A 23,527-nucleotide genomic window follows, 5' to 3' on the forward strand; every position below is an offset into this window, starting at 1 on the left:
CCTAAGGATCGTGCCAGAAGAAAAGTTTGGGAGGCTAGAGTAAGTCGCAAGAACTGGATAGCATCGCCATATGCGCTCCTGTGCGAGGTACATAAATACCGTAACGTTTATCGTGTTTCTCACACACTAAGGTACAGTAGATACGCGTTGTGATGTCGGCCAAAGCGGATTTGGTTCTGGTAGACTCGGATCTTGAACTGCCTAGATGGTATGTCTGGCAGCTACATGCTAAGTTGGTCCACTTGTGCACATTTTTAAATAATGATGATAGTCTCCTCCATAAGTACATGGAATTTTCATCATTTTGAAGGCACACTTTGATGAATCACAATTTGAGTGCAGAAGGGCTGATGGAAAAAGAAAACTTAAGTGGAACGCTGTTCCAACCATATTTCCTCACAAGGAACGACATCAACGTATTAGAAAATCACCATTAGCAAGACATCCAGTGGACATTTCCAAGCAAGTGAATCTGGTCTGGAGAGACCACATGTACTCAATCAGTGGTGTTTCACCAGAACCATTTTCAAAATGTAAGTCACTATGCAACAGTTCACACGTTTATATCAGTGCATGAATTGTTCTTCACTTAATTAATAACATCTAAATCAACTGTACTATATTTATAAAACTACAAAGAAAACTGCAAATTACACATGATAGAACACACACACGCAATAACGACAACAGGCACACATGTAGACATAATTTCAAAGTTTAGTAGAAGTTTCTTCAATCTTGGGATTGTTTTTCATTTTTCAATTGTTTAAATTACTACTATGAAGAACCAAGTACAATTAATGCAAGTTAACTAATCTACCTCAATTGATTAATGTACAGCTGAACATAATTCCAATGATGATGAAGCAACTCGACATGACTCTGTAGCATATGAAACCAATGTGGCAGATCTAGATATAGATGTGGATGAATCTAATACCCTTTCAATTGATTCCTCTACAACAGCTAGAGAAGTCGTAAAATTGAAAGCCAAATTACAAGTTTCAAGAGCCAAACTGCATAAAATTACAAGAAGAAATAATGCACTTACTAAGCAAATGGCAAGTCAGGAATCAAAGATTAAAAAACTTTTTGCTGAAGATCAGCTGCTAGCATTGTCCCGAGGAATGCGAGGAATTCGGTGGTCATCTGCCACAGTGAAAAAAGCCTTACAACTTCGATTTGCATGTGGAGCCACAGGATATAACTTACTTTTAAAACAGCAGTTTCCTTTACCATCTCTTCGAACTCTTCAACGACGGATGGAAACAGTTCTATTTGAGCCTGGCATACTCAAGCAAGTTTTTGAATACTTAGCAGTGAAGGTAAATGATTTGTGTGAAGAGGAAAGAGTCTGCTGTCTCACATTAGATGAAATGTCCATTACACCTAGTATTGAGTATAATGCAAGTAGTGGACAATTGCTTGGGAATGTGACTTTGCCTGGTCATTGTGGTACTGCCACTCATGCTCTTGTGTTTATGTTGGGAGGACTGTCATCACGGTGGAAACAGACAGTAGCATACCATTTCACAGGAAACTCCAATGACGGAACTCTAATGAAACCAATTGTGCTGGAAATTATTGAATGTGCTGCAAAGATAGGCTTACATGTCATAGCTGTGACTAGTGACATGAGATCTGCAAACCAAGCACTGTGGAGAAGCTTTGGCCTCATTACTGAAAGACACTGCAATACTGTTAGCAAAGTAGTACATCCTCAAAGTCCAACCAAATGGTTATATTTTCTCGCTGATGTTCCTCACCTAATAAAGAATCTTAAGGCAGCTTTGGTTAGTGGCAAAGTCATCACTCTACCTGATGACGTTGTTAAAGCAAACAACTTGAACAGTAGTTTTGTGTCCATTACACCTGTAAAAGATCTAGTAGAGTTTGACAACCATCATGATTTAAAATTAGCACCAAAGCTAACTAACGCCACTATTTCTTCATCACATTTTGAGAAAATGAAAGTATCACATGCACCGCATCTGTTTAGTAAGTCAGTGAGCTCTGGACTTCAATACCTTGTGAAAGAAGAAGGCCGAGGAAACGAATATCTTTCTACTGCTTGGTTTCTGGATGTGTTTAACCGGTGGTTTGATTTCATGACAAGCAGGTACCCTGCAGTCGCACTAAGCAGATTGAATTGTGATAAATATGAAGAAGCTCTAATATATTTCTTACGTCTATTATCAACTTAGTACAGAGCATGAAAATTGGAGATAAAAATGACTGGAAACCCGTGCAAGCAGGGATTATAATGTCTACAAACAGTGTTCTTGGTATCCAAGAGGAGTTGCTTTCAATGGAATACAAGTTCCTTTTGACAAGTCGTCTTACTCAAGATTGCCTTGAAAATCTTTTTAGTTTGGTCAGGCTAAAAAATCCTATTCCTTCACCACTGGCATTTAAATACGCATTAAAAGTCATTTCCTTTGCACAGTTCCTGAAACAACCTCATGCATATCAAGGAAACTACCAAGAAGATGATAGAGACATAGCAATTGACTTTCTTGACCAGCCATTGAAGCTACCAAACACTGAACTGGATCTGAAAGATTTAGAAGTGGAAATATCAGAAGTAAATTGCATAGATGACATTCAGAAGGCTGAGTTGAACAGCTTATATTACCTTGTAGGATACTGCCTACACAGCATAAAGAAAAATGAAGAAATCTGCACAGGTTGTTTTGTGGAAGTGACCAGCTGTGATCTAAGTGATCAAGACTCAGCAATGTTTACTATTCTAAAAGAGTATAAGCAAGGATGCTTTACTCAGGTATCAGAGAAAGCATTCTCTATGATGTTCAAAGTAGAAGTCATGCTAAGAAACTTCGATGAATCAGTGTTGATGACATCAAAAAATGTGAAAAGATTATTGTTGGACAAAGCTGAAGAAATAACAGTACATGATTTGTTCCTCAATTGTCATAATATCAAGCAGAAGCTACTATCAAAGTACTTGACTGTACGCTTACACATTCTATGCAAGCAGATGAAACGTAAAAGAAAACAGGAGTTAGAGAAAGAAAAGAATCAGAGTCAAGGTGAACTAGGAAGCAAGAGCATGACAATGAGAAAATTAGTCAAAAAATTGAAATGAAAATGAATGCCCTTGTATGGAAACACAACTCTAGCCAGTCAACAAATGTGTGCATGAGTATACATGTGTGCTTGTGTAACATGTGATTAAGCATCGCATTTATACCTTTTGTAACTTGAGCTTCTGATGATGAGCCATCGTTTTATTTATACCATTCATTAGAAAGAAACGTGTACAGAACAACACGCTTATAAATGTTGGAATTCCGAGGCCAAAGCGCGAGGTTTTCCTTGAAAAGCGTCAGAACTGTTCAGATCGGTTGTTTGAACAATACAACGTCTCTCCTGCAGTGCAAACATTGACAGAAACAACTGAAATCTTGCAAACGGCTCATTTGGAATCTCTGTATTTCGGTAGCGCTCTCACCCGAAACCACGATGATCAGGAAACGACACAAATCGAGCTTCTGAAGAAGTAAATCATAGTCCAATAGTTGCAACAAGTAGCAACATAAAGCTCACTTTAATGTAGAAATAGTAGTAGCTTAGTATGATTTTAGACAAATTTTTTATGTACCGCGCATGGAAACAAAATGGCGCCCTTGATACGGGTTGTCGCAACTCTCTCTATATATGGCTCTGTCTGCGCCGCGAGCCTCGTACACTAACAGACCACGTTCGCTCCAGCGACTATAGCCTGGTTCACAATATTGTCGACGTCGACGTCGACAATAGAAATGAATGCCATTCCAGCGTCGACGTCGGCGTCAACATCAGAGGATGCCGCCAACGTCGAGGCGGTTTTTTTGAAGTTTGACGGTCAACTGAGCGTCGGCGTCATATTGTGAACCAGGCTTACTAGAGTCGTAACCTCGTCCAAAAAAATTCGCCCGCGGCGCGCCGGCCGCTACAGCAATGCATGATCACGAGAACAATTAATAGGAGGGGTACATACCAACTCTCACGTGACACTTTGAATATCTACCCTATAGTTTGTCAATTCAAACCGACTATATTCTAAGCAGAAAAGGAAAATCTGTTGATCTAAGTTGGGTGTAAGACACAGATCAATCTGCTCGCCACACTTTTCGATTTTAGGTTTAGATTTATTCACGATTCTACAAATGTTCATCAGTTAGAAAAAGGAAAGTAAGACAGAGTAAAGCCAATATTCAACGAGTAGTCGAAGTGGCTACAACACCAACGATCGAATTTTATCCGTGGGCTGCTTGTGACTAAGCGAACCGGAAAAGCAGTTGATTGGCTAGCCTCATCCGTGGGGCGTGTCGTCCAGGAAAACCGTGACGATTTCTGGCTACTAGTCGGTTTTGGATAGCTCTCGTTTACAGTTAGAGTTCTCTTGCCGTTGTGCGTGGTTACCGCACCAGGAGTCGCATCAGCGCAGACTCCAGAGTACGTAAAGAATCACGTGCTTTGTGGAAACTTTCCGGGCAGCGAAACGTGCCCCTTCGTTACTCTCTAGTTTGACGGTTGTCATATGTACTGTAGCGTCTACATTGTACTTGAAAGCGATCCACGGCGACGCCTAGATAATGGAGCAGTCGGTAAGTGTATACTTTGCTCTCTAGCAGACTTGAGTAGCCAAAGATTCTCAAACAGCTTTACACGTTTGTCCTACTAGCAGCAGGGTGAAGGGTCTGGGCGAGACGAAAGAGACGATCAGTTAACGGCGAATAGATCTGATTCTGAAACAGAAATGGAAAATGTTGCTGACCAACCTCTAGCTTCATCAAAACCTGAAGATATAGAGGAAGCACCAGAGCAAAGCGTTGCTAGAAAACACAGTACCAACTCTGTTCAGGTGAGTGTGCATGGTGATATCTAAAGGACAGCCTAAAAACGCTGTAGTATTTGCTACTCATTGGTAATGTCTCTTCTTCTCTACGTTGCCCTTTATTTATGCATGCTTGCATGCATGCATGGGTTTTTTTGTTTTGTTTTATGCACAATTCTGAATGCAATCTGTAGCACGCTTTACACATATACGAGGCTGCAGAGCGGTCATCTACTAGTACGCTTGTTGTAAAAAGGCCGCGCGTGCAAGAGCAAGGCTTTTGCTTTACTAGAGTAGAGTCAAATGAATCAATGAGCTACTACAGTGACGAAGGCCCATGAGCCTGCATGAGGCGGCATGGCTCCAAAAATTATGACCGCGCGGTCCCTAATATTTAAAAAGTTAAGGCATGATATACTTACACCAAATTTGAAGTCATTTTTTACTCAATTCACCCAGATCCGATAGGCTCAAGTGTCCAGCCGGTCGTCCTTCCCCCTAAACAGCATATATACACGGGCAATGAACCAGAGTGAGTGTTGTTGTGTTTTTTTTTGAGAAACCGACTGAGCTGTCGGATGAAACGCCAAGGAAGTCTCTTTGATTATTTAATTAATTAAAGAAAGCGGAAAAGCACGTTAAAATGAACTACCCTTATGTAGATCTTCTAAAAACCACTATAAATCTACCTCAACAGCTACAGACCTGCCACTTCGTACGATGGTTGTCGTCAACGCCATCTAACCGTCTGCCAGCACAAAAAGTTTGATATCAATGCCTACTGTGGTATCCACTAGCAAACGCCCCTTCAACGTTGTGGGTCTAGCGCAGAACCTAGAATGAAGGCATACAGGCACAAAAACGAATTCGGAGATGCAACAGACTCAACTCTACATGGTTATAAACATCGCTTGCCTCGGCTTACCTCAGGACAGTACAAAATCAGGTTATGAGAGAAACAGTAGTACACGACACTCCGTTACTTACACAACCTATTGTAAAACTACTTACAAAGTAGCAATAACCAACTGTTCACATCTACCCAGGGGCGTAGCGTGGCATGGGCTAGACAGGGCTATAGCCCCCCCCCAAAGTTTGTAGGCGTGTCCATCAATTTTTGTGTGCTTGATCTTCCAATGCGCATACGTATGCTTTGGAACCCGTCTCTGACACTGTGGGAGCCCAAATCAGACGTCGGGCTGCCAAGGCTTCACGTGTGAGTCACGTGCCCATCTAATGGCGACTCTGAAAAGTTGTGCAGGAGGGAAAGGAAGTTCCAAGAAGCAGGCGTCTATTTCAGGTAATATATTGACAATAGCTTGTCAGTCATGTATCATTGACTGTGACAAACAAACCCGCTATGCGCCAGTGACCTTTTGCAGACAGGTATGCTGCCAGATTTTGACAACAAATGTGAGGTACAGTTAGACGTTCTAGTTATTATAGGTTACGTACACTACTCACATCTTCAGCTAATTCAGAAGGTAGAGGTGACTGCCTCGATTACCCAGACCCCAGTGGACTTTCAGTTGTTGAGCAACCTTTTCCAAAGAAACGCAGTCACGCACGTGGCGCTTTCTTAGCAGTTTGAGGTTGTTTGTCAACTACAAGCTCATTGATCATGGCTGTTTACGTACTGTATTCTAGATCTCTATACGCGTGGCAGTTCACGCTGTTTTTCATACGATAGGATTCTTCTCCCGCGGTCAAGTTTCTGACAACTCGCAAAAGTCTGAAGAAGTTCAAGGAACAGTCGAGTTAGATTCAGAAGTCAGCCTCACTGATGGTCAAGGCACCGAACAAGTGACACCTAGCGAGGTTTCTACCGCTGCTGGGCCTTCCAGTGGATTGGTTCTAGAAGCCGCTAACGTTCTAGTAGGCCCTCATCAACCTCGATCCAAAGATTTGTTTGGTGGAAGTTTTCCGAGGAGGCAAATTTTGCGTCAGCGAAGAAGTTTTCAGGAGACTTGGTATTCCCAGTTCCCTTGGCTGGAGTATAGTGAGAAGGTGGATTCTGCATTTGTTTTGCGTGTCGCCTAGCTGAGCAGAGCGGAAAGCATGGCCACTACGATGCATGCTTTACTGAAAGAGGCTTTCGAAACTGGAAAACGGCACTAGATGACTACAGAAAGCACGAGTCTTCGCATGTGCACTGCTTGGCGGCAGCTGTGTGGAATCAGGCAAGACATGTTGCCGAATCGGGCACTCTAGCGAATGCTTGTTCCGCGGTCCAGGATATTAGAAACGTTCTTGGAGTGGTAAACAGCCTCTACAAACTGCTGGAAGGATCGGCAAAGAGACATTCGCGGTTTCAGGCTATCCAGGAGAAGCTAGGAGGCAGTTCTGTCACTCTCAAGAGACTTTGTGAAACTAGATGGTCTTCACGCTATGAAGCTGTACATGCTATCAAGTCCAGTTTTGATGCGATCATTCACACTCTTGAAGCAATTTCAACTGAAGATGCCGAATTAGGACCAGAAGCATCCTGTCTTCTGAAGTCTGTTCAGACTTTCCACTTCTTCTTCTATATTTCAGTGTTGGAAGAGGTACTTGGGAAAACTGCTGTTCTTTCACGCTACTTACAAGGTCGGCGTGTCGAGCTGTCTGGAGTCAAGTCGAAAGTTTCTAGCACAATCAAAGCCGTGGGTGCACTTCGTGAAGACTTTCAAGACGTCTGGAAAAATACTGAAGACATTGCGTCAAAACTAAGCTTGGAACTTCCACAACTTCCGCGCAAACGTAAAGTAGCACAGCGACTGGCCATGGATGGTGGTGGTACACCATATTACCCTCAGTCTTGTCAAGAGCAATATAAACTGGTTTACAATGAGGTCGTAGATATCGTGCGAATGGAAATGAAAGAGAGATTTCGTGAGAATGAATATGAAGTTCTGGCTGCAGTCGAAAAACTTCTAGTAGACTCACTGACAGAGAGCCGACCAGACCGGTCGAGTCTTCAGACAGTGTGCACATTTTATGGCAACGACTTCAATTCTGGCCGACTTGAGCATGAACTTGAAATTTTTTATGGTAATATTCAAGCGTACCAAGGCGAACCGGACTGGACTGTAGAGAGTGAAGAGGGAACTGACTTGCCCGAACTTGTAAAAGTCCGGACGTTCTTCAACAAAGGCACTAACAGGGACTGCTACCCAGAAACTTGTAAGCTTCTTAAGACACTTCTTGTCATTCCTGCATCTTCATCGGAATGTGAACGATCATTTTCCACTCTCCGTCGTTTGAAAACGTGGCTCAGAACGTCGATGGGACAAGAACGTCTGACTAGTCTAGCACTCCTGACAGTCGAGCGCGAAGAATGTCGAAAATTGGAGTGTAGAGTGGAAGACCTTGTTGCAGAGTTTGGGTCTAGTGGACGAAGGCGTTTACTGTTAAATTAGTTTATCGCACCTCCGTGACGTCTAGAACAGCTGTTGCATTTAAACTATGCTACGCTATCTAGAGTACCCTGGAACCGTTGGTTAATTGCAAACTATTTAGCTGCCAGTAGAACGTACTCTGCCCACACAAGAATGATCAATTCTCCAAGCTCCCACGTATGCACCACTCAGTCTTCAAGTACGCATGTGACAGCTTTTTGCCCATATGTAGGTACGTACTACGAAGGCAAGAAGTGTGTGGTTGGCTGATTTGACTGATGAAGTGGGCGTGTCCCGTTGCGTCGCAAAGTCTAGCCCCCCCAATCCTAGAGGTCACGCTACGCCCCTGATCTACCTACACTATCTACAAACTATTACTCTCAACAAAGCACGTCCTCTGCTTGTACGACACACAGCTTCGAGCTTCTGTTCGACAGCGACCACGCCCTGACCACGTCTCTGACCAGAGCGTGCGAAATGACCTGAAATGACCTGAAATGACCCCCCCCCCCCCAATGCCGCAAAAAGTGTGCAACACCAAACCTTCTGTACATAGAGACATCTTGTATTCACCTACGCCGTTCTACTAGCTAGCGCGACGGTGCATTCTTGTAGACATCCGGTTCCGTTGCCAACAACAAAGCGACCGGAAGTATGACCACGCTTGAAAGAAAAAAATCCGTTGAGTAACGAAACAGCACTCCCAACCACATTTAGACGAACCTAGGGATTACGAAACAATACCTCTTCTCTTCGGAATCTTTGCTAGATTTCTCGCGTTTCGCGCGCACTCTGGTCTGGAAGCTCGAGGCTAGCGAACACGTTGCAACCAAAAAATGCAAATAAATCATGACGTTCTTTTCTATGATTGGTTGAATGTAATTGCTAAGTTTGAAGCCCGTACAACGGGGTCTTCTATTACTAATCTATGTTTAGATGACTGCACCAATTGGTGCGGGTTGACGTCATCCTTAGCGCACTTGGTCTGTGCTTTGTAACTTGCACTAAATAAGCGTTCGAAAGACAATACTTGGCGTACTGCATCGCTAGGCCATACTCTAACTGTTCTACTTTGGCCGTTACCAAACCTTGCGTGTGTAACGAGAAAACGGAAGTCTGGTGACGGCAAGGCACGCAACATACGAGGCACCTGATTAATTACTTCTCATGCAGTAAAAGGCACGGATGAAGTAACCAGCGATCTCGAGAAAGCAGAGTCTATACACTTTGGAGTTACGAGGATTCGGAGGTCCGAACAGAATACGGATCCTAGATCAGTACAATTAGGATATCCACAAGAGTCTAGAGGCACACGAAATTGGCAGGTTACCCTCTCACTCAGTCTGTCTCTAGAACTCGTGAAAACAGAGGAATCACTTCACGTACACCCACGTCCGCTTGACTAGTTGTAGACGCCCTTTTCAAAATCTTGACCCTGAATGGCTTTACCACTGGGGCCTAGGGGTTCTCCTCTCTAGAGTATGGTTGACCAGTGACTTACATTATAGATAGGCAAGGGTTATGTTGAATTTTTTACAACACAGTAGGAAATTTTGCAAAATTTTAGTGTTTTTAATAGTATTGGTAGGGTGCTTTTGTTTGTCTGTTTTGTTTGCTTATCCATTTGCTGTTTCGTTTGTTTCTGGCGGTTATTAGATAGCAGATTACCGATTTTCTGCTAGTTTTGCTCTCAAAGCTTGGTAATTAAAACGTTGTGTAGAGTTTGGAAGATGTGGACACGGAAGACAAAACTGCAGCAATACCAACTTCACCTAGATGCACAAAACCGCAAACGGTCCCGTCAAATACCTTCTCAAAATTCAAAATAGTCAAAGTCATTCAACAAGATGCTAAATGCGTAACTAATAATGGTGATGGTCTTTGTACTGTAGCCTAAACAAAAGTCCAGAAAGAAAATTCAACGAGAAGAATACAAACGAAAGCAGGTGGATATACATAAAAAAGAATAGCTATATACTTGAAAGAGAGTGACTACATTAACTAGATTTTGTGCACATTTAGGAGAGCGAAAAGATTGGCAAAGAATTGGTAGAAATATGGAAGAAACAAGAGGAAAAAGAAGAGAAAAGAAAGGTGGGAGTACGTGTGGGAGTACGTGTGGGAGTACGTGTAGATTAAGCAGAACGTGACTTTGCCTACTCTTCGCAAACATAACGGTTTCTTATGTAGATTGCTGCAGCTGCTGCTGCTACGGCCTTCATTGACGATACGGCTATGGCTCAGGACAATGCCGCTATAGGAAGAGATAACGACACAAAAGAGCTAGAGGTATCCATCATCTAATTAATTGAGTGAAAGATTGACTTCTTCGAGTATGAAAACGCAGTTGAGTAAAGCCTTGTAAGGGTAGTAATAAGGCGACCACCATATGGGGCAATGGCGTAGCGGCCAAACCTCAGGGAGGCAAATGGCAGTACTGCATCTCAAAGTGAATTAGATGTATGTTTGATTTACTTCCGTGACTAGCCTCGCGTATAGCCGTGCTGCTAGCTTATTTCACAGTAGTTGTTGATACCGCGAGTTCAGTTGTTTTACTCACGATTTCCCTAGTCTTTTTATCTATAGCTGACATGCAGGTCTGTTGATATCGTCAGCTGCAGCTGTTGTCAATGTCCTGACTATGTATGTATACCTTGGGCGCGTTTTGTACCACTTCTGTTTCGACTGGAAGATGCTCCAAAATCTGACGTGTTTTTTTGTGTCATTGTCAACTGCGTAGTTTCACTATTTTGCTCAAAGAGAACCCCTGTATGACTTGAACGTCTTAATTTGCCACACTTAAAAACTCTAGAAAATTGGCTCTAACTAAAAACGCTGCATGACACAAGTTGTCCGATGGTCCCAGCAAATTAAGATACGATGACGTCACAGACCCGGCTGCATGCGGTTCGTGCACGTCTCTTATAAATTGTGTGTACGTACCCACTGACTTTGCATGAGAAATGATGGTGCGTGTAGATTCAAGATGAAGGGCTTATATTTTGATTGGGACAAAATGACGACATTAATATTCCGTTCACGGTTCTTCTAGAACGTGCAACCGGATGTTCGCGGTGTTCAATTCGAATCAAGTACCGCTAAGCGGCGGCGTCGCGCGAAACAACAGTCACCGATAGCTGCTACGACTGAACAACGCACAACAAGTAGTCCACAAGCTACACTTAATATCACAGAGACTACAAACCGAAGTCCGACGAAACTTCATGTTGCCAACGGTACCTTGCAGTTGTCCAAGTGCATGCATTTTTACTGAAAGGTTATGTTTACGATGTCGCACTTGTGTTTGCTTAGCTGCTAAGGGCAGTAAAGCTTCGAGCGTTAGTACCAAAGCCCAGAAAATGTCATTTCCGTCGTCGATGAATGAGGGCGAGACCAGAACAGGTAGTACCACAACTGGAATTTCAAGGCAATCGACAAGAAAACCAGCCACAATACCGGAAACAGTTGAGCCATTGTCGCATTACGTTTGCTGGTGTTTAGAAAGAATCTTTCGACGCTAAGTGTTTTTTTCTGATAGAGACAGAGAGAGTTAACTCGGCGTAAAGGTGTGTCTGGTGTTGCAAAGGACCACCATGTAGCAAGCAATTTCTGATACAGCTTTTTGTGATGACTATAATATAATCGTTTGTCTACAGACTTATACGAATCAACAGTACCAAGAGCTGATTGCATCCCAGTCTCCCGTAAAGTCACTGCTGGAAGTAAATATATGATACAGCGTACTCTTATTTTGAGTTAGGTGTAAATTTATTTGAGTCTTATTTTGTTAGGACGTTGTAAGAAGAATCAATTTGTATAGTGAGTGCATGCTCTTGAGGAGGTTGCTTGTCAATGCTCTTGTTGCGATTGAAATCGTGACCTGTTGTGCAGGTCATGAAGCTGTGGCCAGTGACACCAGCCAAAATCCGTTTTTACGGTTTCGTCAAGAAGTCATTGATAGAGGCAGGGTTGTGTGCTGGATTTGCTTTATTAAAGACGGTGGTGTCCTGACCGAACGAGATGAAAAGATAGACCGCTGTCCAGTCCACATAAAAAACAATTGGAATCCGATGTTGGTGTGGCCTTCTGGTTCTTCTTGGGCCTCTGTCCGTCCTCGGCACGTGCTTTCAAAGGCTACTGGTTTGTTTGGGGTGTGCCGCAGAGGTCCGGACTGTTGTGGTCCGCGCGACTGTCGACGTCCTCACAACAAGACAGAGAAAGATGCGTGGACACTAGACAGAGATGGAAGTGAGAGCATTTACAAGAAGTTCCTTTACTATTTAAGAAATGTCCCGTCTTCTTTGTTTTAGTAATTTGGAAAAAAGACACAAGGCCGCCTCCCCGTCCATACTATCTCAAAGAGTGCAAAAAGTTTGTTTGGTGACATTTCTAAATAAAACTTCGTTTTCACATTACGCTTTTTGTTTGTCTCTATATAGCTACCAGAAATATCTTAGGTGTCCATACAAACATTATTGTCGTTGTGCTCATGGAAAAGACGAACTTGAAGAGTGGATCCAGTATACTGCCAAGCAGAAACACGAGAAACAAGGACAAAGTTGGAGGCAGCAAGTCTGCGATGAGCTAGTCAACAGGTTAAAAATCGACGGTGACCTTGCTTCAAATGATGTGGTATGTGCCGTGCATGTGGTAGATTAATGGCATTTTGATTATAGTAAGTTGAGCGTATATTGGCAGATTACCGATCAAAGGCAAGGAGTCGAGATTGAAAAGGAAGAAATACTTATTGATTTGTCCAAGTCCCAACAGTATGAGGAAGAATTTGTTATTAATGTTACTGATGAGATGGTATGCGATCATGATCAGTTTCTGATAAGCATCTAATTTGTAATGGAAAGTGGTTTGTATAGGGTTGCTGTTTGAATCGAGCAGCTTTGCTGCGTAGAGACTGTTTTACGTTTGTTGAGCCTGCTACACCTGATCTACTTCTCTCTGATGATGGCAGAGTACTAGAATGTGCGAGTGTAAACGGTTTGTCAAACGTTTTGATTCGTGTAAAGTTTGAAAGCGCTACAGCTGGATCATTTGCTTGCGACCTTATTTTCGACCTCGGTGGATGGCCCTATCTTGTACGTACATTGAGGGTTGAAGTTGTAAGTACGGAAACTGTAGCGGCTCTCAAACAACTTCAGTGGCATACTCGACCAAAAGATGACCACTGGGATGTTGAAGAAAATGAGATTATATATCCCAACAATTTGGCATGCGATACCCGGTATAGTATACCTATCCCTAATGCTGCATCACTTGCCAGCGATATCAGTCGGTTGGGTATCGTTGGCGACGATCAGAAACAAGAATTGACGAAATATCGTTACAAACCATTGTTTCACACTCTGCTGTTTTTAGAAGAGATCATTTGTGACGAATTCTTGCGCAATTTTAGTGCCAAGGACGTCGTATTGTCGACCGACGACAACAAAGCGCTAGCCGGTATTTGGACGGTCACCTTGAATAGACCCGTTCCTCCTAAAACAGCGGAGATGGCACTGATCAAGCTCGACGAACACATATACGCCGTTCCAGTGATGTCCGTGACTGACGTCTCTGTCGAACTAAATGTTTCCGTAAACCCTCGTTTGGCCAAAGTCGTACGCGATCGCGGCTGCTTTAAGATATGCGTCGATTGCCGACTGAAACGCAATAATACACATTTTTCTCAATTACACCGCTCAGTAGAAAACCTTCGCGATGATGTTATTGTTACTCACCTGCTTGGTGAAGTAGACCGAAGTTTCTCGATTGCAGTACCGTCATTTGAAGATTTACTAGACCCCGAAATTGGCAACAATAGGAGGCAGAAAAAGGCTGTTCTTGCAATTTTGAAGCATTCGTCGCCTTTGCCTCTTATCATCAACGGAGCATTTGGGACAGGGAAGACGCGGCTGCTTGCTGAAGCTGTTCGGTTACTGACTGCAACAAGGGACGATATCCGGGTGCTGATATGCACTATGTCAAATCACGCGGCCGATTTGTACGTGCAATCATTTGATCGATCCACCCACGAAAACTCATGTAGAACTCGTCTGATGAGAGTATGCTACAAGTTTCGTAATATTAGTACGGTACCAGCGGTCGTTAGAAAATACTGTGATTACGTGGACGATCAATTTGTGACGCCGAGCGTAGAAGAGTTCAAGAACGCGGAAGAATCGTTGATTGTCGTCACAACTCTGATTACTTCTGCCGAATTGTTAGATGTCGGTTTGGAGGTTGGATTTTTTACTCATATAGTGATAGACGAGGCCGCCCAGGCAACGGAACCCGAAAGCGTTACACCTCTTGCTTTGGCAGGTTCTAAAACCGTGCTCGTGCTGGCTGGTGATCGTTGCCAAGTAAGATACAGCAGCTGTTGTTTTCAGATACCTATTTGTTTTATATGTAACTAGTTTATCTCTTCTAGATTAACCCATCTATTCAATCTTCTTGGGCGCGATCGGGAAAGCTGCAGCGCTCATTGTTTCGTCGTCTCTACAAGTTACTACCATCTAAATCTATTATTAGTTTGATTACCAACTACCGATGCAATTACGAAATTTTTTGTCTCACTTTGTCGTTGTTTTATAACTATGACGATGCGCATCCTGATCAGTGCAAGGCACCAGTTCAAGACCCTCATCCAGATTACCACCCGTTTTCGTTTTTTGCTGTTACAGAAGGCACAGCCGAACAAGGAGGATCAGATGGTTCTTACGTGAATCTAAAGGAAGCCTTAGTAGTCGTAGATCAGGTTATGAAAGTGTTGTATAGATGGCCAATGGAGTGGAGAGAGCGTTCAGAGGCTGACGTTTGTGTTGTAGCATCAGAATACCGACAGGTAAGCTATCAAATATCTCGTTTATCCAGTAATAATTGACTTCATGCTCTATTAGGTTCAATACATTAGACATCGTTTGAGATCTGCTGGGCTTTCAGGCGTGAGTGTCCTTACATCTGGTTCTATTCAAGGTATATCTAAATAGTCTCGTAGTCAAACAAAATTTGATTGATGAGTTTGTGTTCATGCAGGTAGAGAGTTTCGTGCGGTCGTGTTGAGTACCGTAATGACAGATAGGGAATATTCTGAAGAATACGAAAGGGAACCAAATTTTCTTTCTAACGTTAAGATGCTCAATACGGCGATGACGCGAGCAAAGTCTTTAGTGTTAGTTGTAGGCGACCCAGATTGTTTAGCGCGCTGTAAGATAGGAGAGAAATGGATGCGATATCTTGAAGAATGCAGACACGCTGGACCGAGCAGCTTAATGGGTGAATCCAACGCCATTGCAAAAATCGTAGATCGCACAAGCAACCTGAACCCAGATGCAAGGGACTTTATACCATTTAGCGAAGATGCTTTAGTAGATCTTCCAGCGGTGGAAATTGTAGAAGGACCGTGTCATGCACAACTCGGTACCGATGAGCCGGAACTCGGCGATAACGATAATGATGATGATGACCATTTGTCTACAAGATCTGAAGATTCGAATTCATGGTATTGTCCGTCCGACTACACCAGCGACTCGGACAGTTCTATTGATTCAAGGTCAGACGAGCAAGATGAAGAAGATGCAGAGTTGCCCGAACGTACCAGAAGACGATATTACGATCACCTTCTCCCTGAACGAAAAATGCTTGATTTACTCGAAAGCAAACCAGAACGGTACGTTCGATGTATTTTGACGGTCACGTCCGGTGGAGAGATCGCTCACGGTGTGGTTGCCGACCGGTCTAAGTCCGACATATTGATCGAGGGTCGGCGCCGAAGAAACAGGGCATTTGACGGCGAAGAAGTTTTGGTGAAAACGATAAAGAAGAAAGACGGCGACGCCCACGACGACGTCCCCGGTGAGTCGAATGACGGACAAAACCGTGGTCGAGTGATCGGAATATTTCGTCGCATGAGGCCATCACAGTTTATCTGTCGAGTAGACGAAAGCACGACTCACATGATGATACCACTTGAGCGCGGACATCCAATCGTTTGGAACAGGCGATCTGATCGTTCTCATACCCAATGCGGAGGGTGTGTCGTGTTGTTCGATTACAGCACAAACAAGAGAGGAAAGATCTGTCGTCCCGTTGAAAGGAAATGCCTTCCGATAAAGGAGGCGACGGACAAGTTGTTTCTTGTGCAGTTTATGAGCTGGTCAGTCTACAGCAGATATCCTACTGGAATCGCTTCGGACTGTGTAGATGTCGGTCTGGCGTATCAGACAAGTAAACGGGTCCTTGGTTTTCAGTATTCCATTCCAAACAATGAAGTAAAAGACGTAGACGTCACATCTGAAGTGCAACAAAACAGAGAGCTGATTATCGAAAATGCGTTCACAATCGACTCAGAACAGTCCGAAGACATGGACGACGCGTTGGCGTTAATGAAATACGATGAGAAGACCAAGATCTGCGAAGTCGGAGTTTTTATAGCCGATGTGTCTCATTTTGTGTCTAGAGACAGCTCGGTAGACAAACAAGCTCGAGACATTGGCATGACGGTGTACGACGAGAGAGGCCGTCAGGTGTGCCCCATGTTGCCCAGACGACTAAGCAACGACGTCTGCAGTCTCGTCCAAGATAGAAAACGTCGAGTGTTGGCTGTGTTTCATCGTTACAACATGACTACGGGAGAATCCATTAGTCCGGCTCGGTTTGAAAAACGAATCATCAAATCTTGTTGCAAAATGTCATACGAGAAAGCACAGATGCTAATCGACGGGCAATGTCCAGACCTGAAGTGTAGTGCAGCGATTCGATTTGATCTACTCCGTCAAGTTTCGATATTATTTCCGCTCAGCAGACAACTTCGAAAAAGAAGGTTGGAACGAGCAATGCATTATCGAGAAGTGGATAAGGTAAAAGACACGCTAGCGCATGAGCTCGTCGAGGAGTTTATGATCAGCACCAACACCGCTGTGGCAACACAACTGCTCGAGTGTTGTCCCGATGTGACACCGCTCGTTTGCCAGTGGGAACCAAAGCAGCAAATGATCGAGGAGTTGCTTACGTCGTGTGGTAACTTAACTACGACGTCGTGTCGATTGGCAAGCAAAATACGCCACCGTTACTGCGGAGTCAGTTCCTTTCAAATGCTCAGCAAGAAAAACGTATGTCCTCGTCTTCACATAGCCAAACAAACTCTTGATCATATCGAGGACGCTGTCTCTGATGGTCGCGGCAGAGACGTCGTTACTGCCGTTTGCGTCGAAGGGTTCCATCCCCAACTCGCTCTGGCCAACTCGAAATTTATTCGAAGTCAACAGAAGGCGATATACATATGCTCAGCAAATCACGAAGAGTCGGTGTTGAAGCATTCTGATCTCGACATCATCTATACTCACTTTACGTCTCCGATACGACGCTACGTTGATCTCGTATGTCACCGTCTCGTTAAGCAATACCTTATCTCGCCGCGTGATAGTCCAGCTGCTTGTTGTTACACCGAGAATGAGATGAAGGAAGTGTGTAACCACGTCACGTTTCGGAGTGTTAATATGAAGAGATTCCAACGGGAACTAGAGTTGCTACAATTCGCACACGAGATACACGATCATCCCGTTTCTACTGTGGCTGTTATCGAAAAAATCGAAGGCGGTCAGCTTAGCCTTTTTGTTCCCTATTGTCCGAATTTACCAGCAAGAAATTGTCAAGTGCGACTGTCCTCCCTCAGTGCTTGTGCCTGCGATCACACGACAGTGGACGAAGTACCGGCTTTGTCTGTCTCGTGGGCTATCGATATGCTGCCGGTGCTTCCGTCGGGGTCTTCTCGCGGACTCGACTTGACGGAAAACGAGTATGTCTCTGTTTCAACGAATCTTTGGAAAGAACTTGTTTCTGAGGTGTCAAAAAGCGTTGAGCTTAGCGAAGAGAGTATGAGATATTGTGAGGAAATAGTTTGTCGCATTATGGGAGACACAACTCGATCAGAATCGTTAGCAGTCGCTAGACAAGAGTTACTATCTTTGACTTGCACATCTCGTCCTTCTGGTAACACGGATAGTACTAGCGTAGAGAGGCGCGATCGAAGCGAGTGTAGTGAGGAAGACGACGATGATGATAATGATAGTGACGGCTTTGAAGTAGTACTTAGTCGTTCAGCAAGAAGACAGCAGAGACAAGAGAGTCAGCAAGCAGGCGGCGAGCGTAGATTTCGAAGTCACCAGAAACGAGTGAAACAAAGCGAAGCAGTGACGGCAAAAGCTGAACTTAAGCTGTTTGGCTTACTTTCGGTTCAACTCAGCAGCAAGAAGATGAGGAGTCTGAGACGTCCTATTGTGCAGTTAATAAATTTTTCAAATGGTATAAGCGTTTGCATAGAGCACAATTCGTACCCGAGTGACTGCTTCGCCGGCACCGTGTCTTCATCAGCACTGGTGGCGTCGAAGCGAAAATATCGCCATCTTGAAGAGTATGCTCAAACGTGGCTGCCGTTGGTCGACATCGAATCAGCCTCTGGTAGCGTTCGCGGTTCGTCTACCGGATCGCCCTCGTTGCTCTACGATTTTCACGTGTCCTGGAGAAAACAAGGCATAAATGAAGTGATTGGCGTTGCTACTTTGGATCGGAACTACGCAAAGGAAAAGAAGATTGCTTTCGACATTGGCGATTTGGTATGCTTGCGATACTTCAATTTACCATTTTTTTGCCGACCTAGCGACAAGTACCGTGATGGAGCAACAGCTGAATTATTGAAGAGTCGTTCATTCTTTAACTTAGTCTGTCATTGTCGCATTCAAGCATCTGAGTTAGAGAGCTCTCATGTACCGTCTCCGAATGTGTTTGGTAAAGATTCAGAGAAGACTGATCAGCTGTCGAATGACAACGAAGACGGGAAAAGAGACTTTGAGGAGATCATCATCAAATTGTGTCCCTGCGATTGCGACCACTCAAAGAAAAAGACGTTGCTTTCTCTAAGCAAGAAGAAAACGTGTGTTGCCCAGATGATTCATCTCGCGTTGCCGTACAAGTAAACACTGCATGCTGCTTGATCTCGCAATTACATTTTCGTTAATTGTTTGTTTTTTTCTAAGACGGATGAACGACGTTCTAAATAAGAGAATTTATGAAGTGAATACTGATGTCGTCAAGGAAACAATATGTGGAACTTTCAATGGCATCAGATCGGGAAAGAAACTTGTAGGAGTTGCCATCGGTATATTCTGTAGATAATTAGTAGTGTGTTTATGTCAAAGTGCTGTTTCACTTTTAGATCCAGTGGATTGTCTTTCCAGGTCACTTAAATCATTATTAAAGAACAGACCCTGTCTTAACAAAGGACAATATGAAGCGTTGCAACTCGCTTTGAAGCAAGATGTGACACTTATTCAAGGCCCTCCAGGTACTTTGATAACAAAATATTGGTAATATATTTTATAATAAAAATTTAATGATTCTCAGGCACTGGAAAGACAATTACTGGCGTTCACATAGCTTGTTGGTTTGCCGACAGTAACAAAAAGTACAACCAACTTTCCAGTAACAAAAAACGACAAGTAATGTTCTGTGCCCCGTCGAACGAAGCAGTGGACCAAGTAACAAGTCAGGTTTATGTATCAATTTTCTTAGCGAAACTAAATTAACAAATAAATATTTTTAGAAAATTTAATGGAAGTAACAAAAAAGGAAGAGGGACATAAACACACTCGTATTCTACGTGTGTATGGAAAGAGTATCGAACAACAAAAACTCACCGGACCGTGGAGTTTCAAACGATACGCTTACGTCGGTGTTCCGCTCGTGCTCACTAAGGAAGACACCAATCTGAGCGACGTAGTTCTTCACAGGCGCATTCGCGACCGTCAACACAACCCTACCGCACAGTCCATCATCAACATGGAAACAGAATTTAAAGAAATGATTGAAAACAATGAGGAACCGGATGAAACCCAAGTAGTCCAATACCGGAAAGTCGTCTCTGAGGCAGAGGAAAGTGAGATTAAAGCAGCTGATATTGTACTGTGCACTTGCATGCAAGCGGGCAATTTTACAATGAGGAGTTTTGCCAGCGTGTATCAGTGCATTGTGGATGAGGCAGGGCAGTGCACGGAGCCAGAAACTCTGGTGGCAATTGCTCGACCCGATCTAAAGAAAATCGTTCTTATCGGTGATCACAAGCAATTACAGCCTGTCGTTGTTGATCCACTCGTGAAAAAGCAGCTGTGTACATCTTTGTTTGAGCGTTTGGCAAGTCGTGCTTTTATGTTGAAAGAGCAGTACAGAATGGTCAGTGCATGAGTGCTTATATAGTTAGAATATATTTGTAAATTAGCATAAAAACACTTCTAATTGTTTTTTATGCAATTGCCTAGTTTGTTGTTGATGTGACTAATGCGTCTTTTTGTTTGTCTATTTGTCAATTTGTTTATTGTCAATATTTGATATTTTTATTTAGTAATTAAAATTGTCGCGTTGTCAGTTTTGTTTCTCGGTTTCTATCCGACTGCCTTTTATTGACTGTCACTTCTATTTTGTAGTCTCTTGTTTGCTCGCTTGATGTTTGTGTCTTTGTGTTGACTGTCAGCTAGGAAATCTGTTCGCCAGTCTTCTGTCGATTTTTTTTCTGTGCATATTAGATTGGCATATTTGCTTGTCATACGAGCTAGCGACAAGTTCTTAAATTTTCAATTGTGTATAGGTATACTTTGTGTATAATACAATAGGCGCGTTTGATTGACCTCTTTCAAGACGGGAGAAAGGAGTAGATATCAGAACCCATTCAATTGATCACTGACTTCACCGGCTTAGGAAGCGGCGGGGGGATGAGGGACTGAGGGGCTGAAACCCCCTCGCTCAGTGTAGGAATTGAAACTCTTTATGCCAGTGACTTTTGCAAATCTGTTTACGGTCTGGCAAGCGAGGTAGTTTTGATGATATCCACGGTCACACATACCCCCCGCTCGTGAACATCTTCCTACGCCGCTGGAATTCCTCTGGAAGACTCTTTTCCAGCTTTTTCCACTTCTAATCTTCCAGCAGAGGCGTAGATATGCATGCTCTGCATGCGGAGTGACCGTCCTTACAATTTGTCGTAATGGCGAAGAACAACTAAGCAACAGAACATGCGCATGCAGTTGGGAGAAAACGGCGTTCGATTGATTTCAATCTTTCAGTCTGTTCCAATCTCTTTCAAGTGTCTTCCAAAGTCTTCCAGTCTCTTCTGGAAAAGGTCAATCGAACACGTAGGCAGGAAGATATCTAAGAGCTGTATAAACGCCATGGATAAACAGGGTTTTCCACAACGCCCTACTCCTAGCTGTTTCCTTTGTTCCTGGCAAATACTTCCGGGAAATTGCTCCACTGAGCAAGGGTGCTTTAGTGTCTTCGCCCCCCCACTTTCTACGCCAGTATGAATAATTATTCAAAACAATTGTCTATAATTGCATGATTTCTCGTTCTGCTGCATTCTGTCTTGACAGTTTGTATTAAGCCTATATTTTATGGCGATGCATGTTTATGAATTTGTGTGTATACGCTCGTGTCTTTGTACGAACTGAATTGTCTTGCTGTAAGACGACTATTTGTCTATGTCTAGCGGATTAGATAGAAAATCCATATCGTGTATTTAACACTTACAATTGAAGGTGCTTTGTTGCATGCAGCATCCCAGTATATGCGAGTTTCCGTCGCAAATGTTTTATGGAGGACAGCTGCTAACTCCCGACGAGATCAAGCGTCGTCCGACAAAGGGAGCAACACTCTGGTCTCTGCATCCTCAAGGAGACCGCTGTCCTAAATGTTTTATCCATCTCGATGGAAAGGAGGAGCTCAATCCAATCGCGGAAAGAGACAAAGGAGGCGAAGAGTCAAAATTCAATGGAAGGGAAATTAATGCAGCGGTCCGTCCTCTCTAGATACACACAGTCATGTTGTGTTGGTTGTCGTTGATATTGAGTATTTACATCTATAGATTAATCTGGTTGAGTGCATGATATCAAGACGACATCACATTGCTCAGTCACAAATCCGTATAATAACACCATATACGGCACAAAGAGCCAAGCTAGAAAGTGAATTTCGAAAGAGAAGGTGGAAAGACGTCCAAGTGTCTTCCATAGCAGCGAGCCAAGGTGATTTTGAGTACACAAAGTGATGTGCTCCATGTCAATAAAAAAACTTTTGATTGATTAACTAATTAAGGCGGAGAGGCGGACTTCGTGATTTTGTCTACAGTTCGATCTCTACCGAGAGATCAAATAATGGAAGATCCCACTAAAAAGTGGATCAGTGATCACTTGGGCTTTGTAACTGATGAGCATCAGATGAATGTGGCTCTCACTAGAGCAAGACATGGTCTCTTTATTCTTGGTCAGTATTCATTATAATAATAGCCTAATCAAATAAATTAGTTATATACATGAACTACGTCAGACGTTTTTGTTTTAGGGAATCGTTATCTGCTGCAGATAAACAAGATGTGGCGTAGGCTGATTCAACATTTCAACAATGAGGATCGCCTTATTTCCAATCCGGATGCTGAAAGGATAAAACTTCTCTTCTAACGTGTATGTGAGTTTCTAGACTATGATATATGTACTTACTCGATGACACCCATTAGTTTCGCCAAAACCACGCTGCAGCACGCTTTTATGGCATTTTGTATGCGCCATGCGCGGATAGCTGTATATATACACATGCACATGACTGGAAGTCATCTCTAGTCACTATATTGCTTAGATCTAGCTTTGCTAGCTAGTTTGTATAATCACGCAGCGTGCTTCTACACGTATTAGAACAAATACAAATAGCGAATTGTGGTCTATACGCCTTGACGTGTGTGTGTGTGTGTGTGTGTGTGTGTGTGTGTGTGTGTGTGTGTGTGTGTGTGTGTGTGTGTGTGTGTGTGTATGGTGCGATAGCTCAGTTGGTTAGAGAGTTATCTTATGGAGAGTACATTCGGGACCTTAAAGGGTCACAAGTTCAAGTCACAGTGATGACGAGCTATGGCATAATTTCCTTAAGCAAGAAACTAACACACATTTGCTTCTCTCAACTCAGAAGTATAAATGAGTACCTGGTTATGACTGGGGTCCTAAGCGGCCATTGGCTGTGACATGACATCAGCCACTGGGGTCCTGGTGAGACTTCGGGTGCTCACACCACAGTTGGCTTCACAAGTCAGTGCTCCTGTGAGTGTCTGGCCCGGCTCCAGGAGTTTGCTGGCGCAGGCCCAGAGTTCCCTGAGTAGCGCACAGGGCCCATAACAGCTGAGGGCGTGACCTCTGAGAGGCAGCTCCTGACATTTAGGATTTAGGATTTTTTAGGCATGTGTGTATGAATGTGTGCACAATGAAATTAAGAACAATGGTCCTTCACT

The 23,527-nt window shown here is 43.4% G+C and overlaps 2 protein-coding genes and 1 long non-coding RNA gene across 10 annotated transcripts; 2 read left to right on the forward strand and 1 right to left on the reverse strand.

Annotated features, from left to right (window-relative positions):
* Positions 1-508: 508 nt before the first annotated feature.
* Positions 509-3,616, reverse strand: LOC134182111 (uncharacterized). Of its 6 annotated transcripts, none has more exons than XR_009970271.1 (7): positions 3,568-3,616; positions 3,212-3,512; positions 2,028-2,135; positions 1,612-1,872; positions 1,213-1,556; positions 1,052-1,149; positions 509-966 (listed from the first exon to the last, which is right to left on the reverse strand). It is a non-coding gene; the product is annotated as an uncharacterized LOC134182111 (long non-coding RNA). The 6 variants fall into 6 exon arrangements; XR_009970272.1 differs by lacking the exon at positions 3,568-3,616 and having other exon boundaries at positions 538-966; positions 1,612-1,690; positions 1,767-1,872; positions 3,212-3,543; XR_009970268.1 differs by lacking the exon at positions 3,568-3,616 and having other exon boundaries at positions 538-966; positions 3,212-3,543.
* A 750-nt stretch (positions 3,617-4,366) lies between these two features.
* On the forward strand, positions 4,367-22,962 carry LOC134181877 (helicase with zinc finger domain 2-like). Of its 3 annotated transcripts, none has more exons than XM_062649149.1 (28): positions 4,367-4,458; positions 4,555-4,610; positions 4,688-4,867; positions 9,938-10,051; positions 10,110-10,163; positions 10,240-10,311; positions 10,408-10,506; positions 11,270-11,453; positions 11,530-11,681; positions 11,756-11,812; positions 11,874-11,939; positions 12,009-12,036; positions 12,109-12,465; positions 12,528-12,588; positions 12,657-12,849; positions 12,916-13,026; positions 13,089-14,573; positions 14,642-15,055; positions 15,111-15,186; positions 15,247-19,180; positions 19,245-19,366; positions 19,424-19,552; positions 19,612-19,752; positions 19,811-20,436; positions 21,813-22,049; positions 22,121-22,280; positions 22,351-22,518; positions 22,597-22,962. In XM_062649149.1, exons 2-28 carry the CDS (start codon positions 4,599-4,601, stop codon positions 22,710-22,712), a joined length of 9,348 nt encoding a protein of 3,115 aa, XP_062505133.1. In that variant the 5' UTR covers positions 4,367-4,458; positions 4,555-4,598; the 3' UTR covers positions 22,713-22,962. The 3 variants fall into 3 exon arrangements, with proteins under 3 accessions (XP_062505133.1, XP_062505134.1, XP_062505135.1); XM_062649150.1 differs by having other exon boundaries at positions 4,691-4,867; XM_062649151.1 differs by lacking the exon at positions 9,938-10,051.
* Positions 6,077-8,349, forward strand: LOC134182343 (zinc finger MYM-type protein 1-like). The gene is made up of 3 exons (XM_062649745.1): positions 6,077-6,140; positions 6,531-6,794; positions 6,848-8,349. The coding sequence occupies exons 1-3, from the start codon at positions 6,077-6,079 to the stop codon at positions 8,236-8,238; spliced, it is 1,719 nt and encodes a 572-aa protein (XP_062505729.1). The 3' UTR covers positions 8,239-8,349.
* Positions 22,963-23,527: the final 565 nt, after the last annotated feature.

The sequence above is a fragment of the Corticium candelabrum genome, chromosome 7 (genome assembly GCF_963422355.1).
Source record: "Corticium candelabrum chromosome 7, ooCorCand1.1, whole genome shotgun sequence".
Lineage (NCBI taxonomy): Eukaryota > Metazoa > Porifera > Homoscleromorpha > Homosclerophorida > Plakinidae > Corticium > Corticium candelabrum.

What these genes read in the sequence shown, in the direction of transcription:
- LOC134181877 (XM_062649149.1), top strand. An exon ending in CCGTAAAGTCACTGCTGGAA is followed by an intron (nt 11,940 to 12,008) that starts GTAAATATATGA and finishes TTATTTTGTTAG; the next exon opens with GACGTTGTAAGAAGAATCAA. An exon ending in TACATCTGGTTCTATTCAAG is followed by an intron (nt 15,187 to 15,246) that starts GTATATCTAAAT and finishes GTGTTCATGCAG; the next exon opens with GTAGAGAGTTTCGTGCGGTC.
- LOC134182343 (XM_062649745.1), top strand. Translation starts at nt 6,077, where the DNA reads ATGGCGACTCTGAAAAGTTGTGCAGGAGGGAAAGGAAGTTCCAAGAAG. An exon ending in GAAGCAGGCGTCTATTTCAG is followed by an intron (nt 6,141 to 6,530) that starts GTAATATATTGA and finishes TTCATACGATAG; the next exon opens with GATTCTTCTCCCGCGGTCAA. An exon ending in AATTTTGCGTCAGCGAAGAA is followed by an intron (nt 6,795 to 6,847) that starts GTTTTCAGGAGA and finishes TATAGTGAGAAG; the next exon opens with GTGGATTCTGCATTTGTTTT.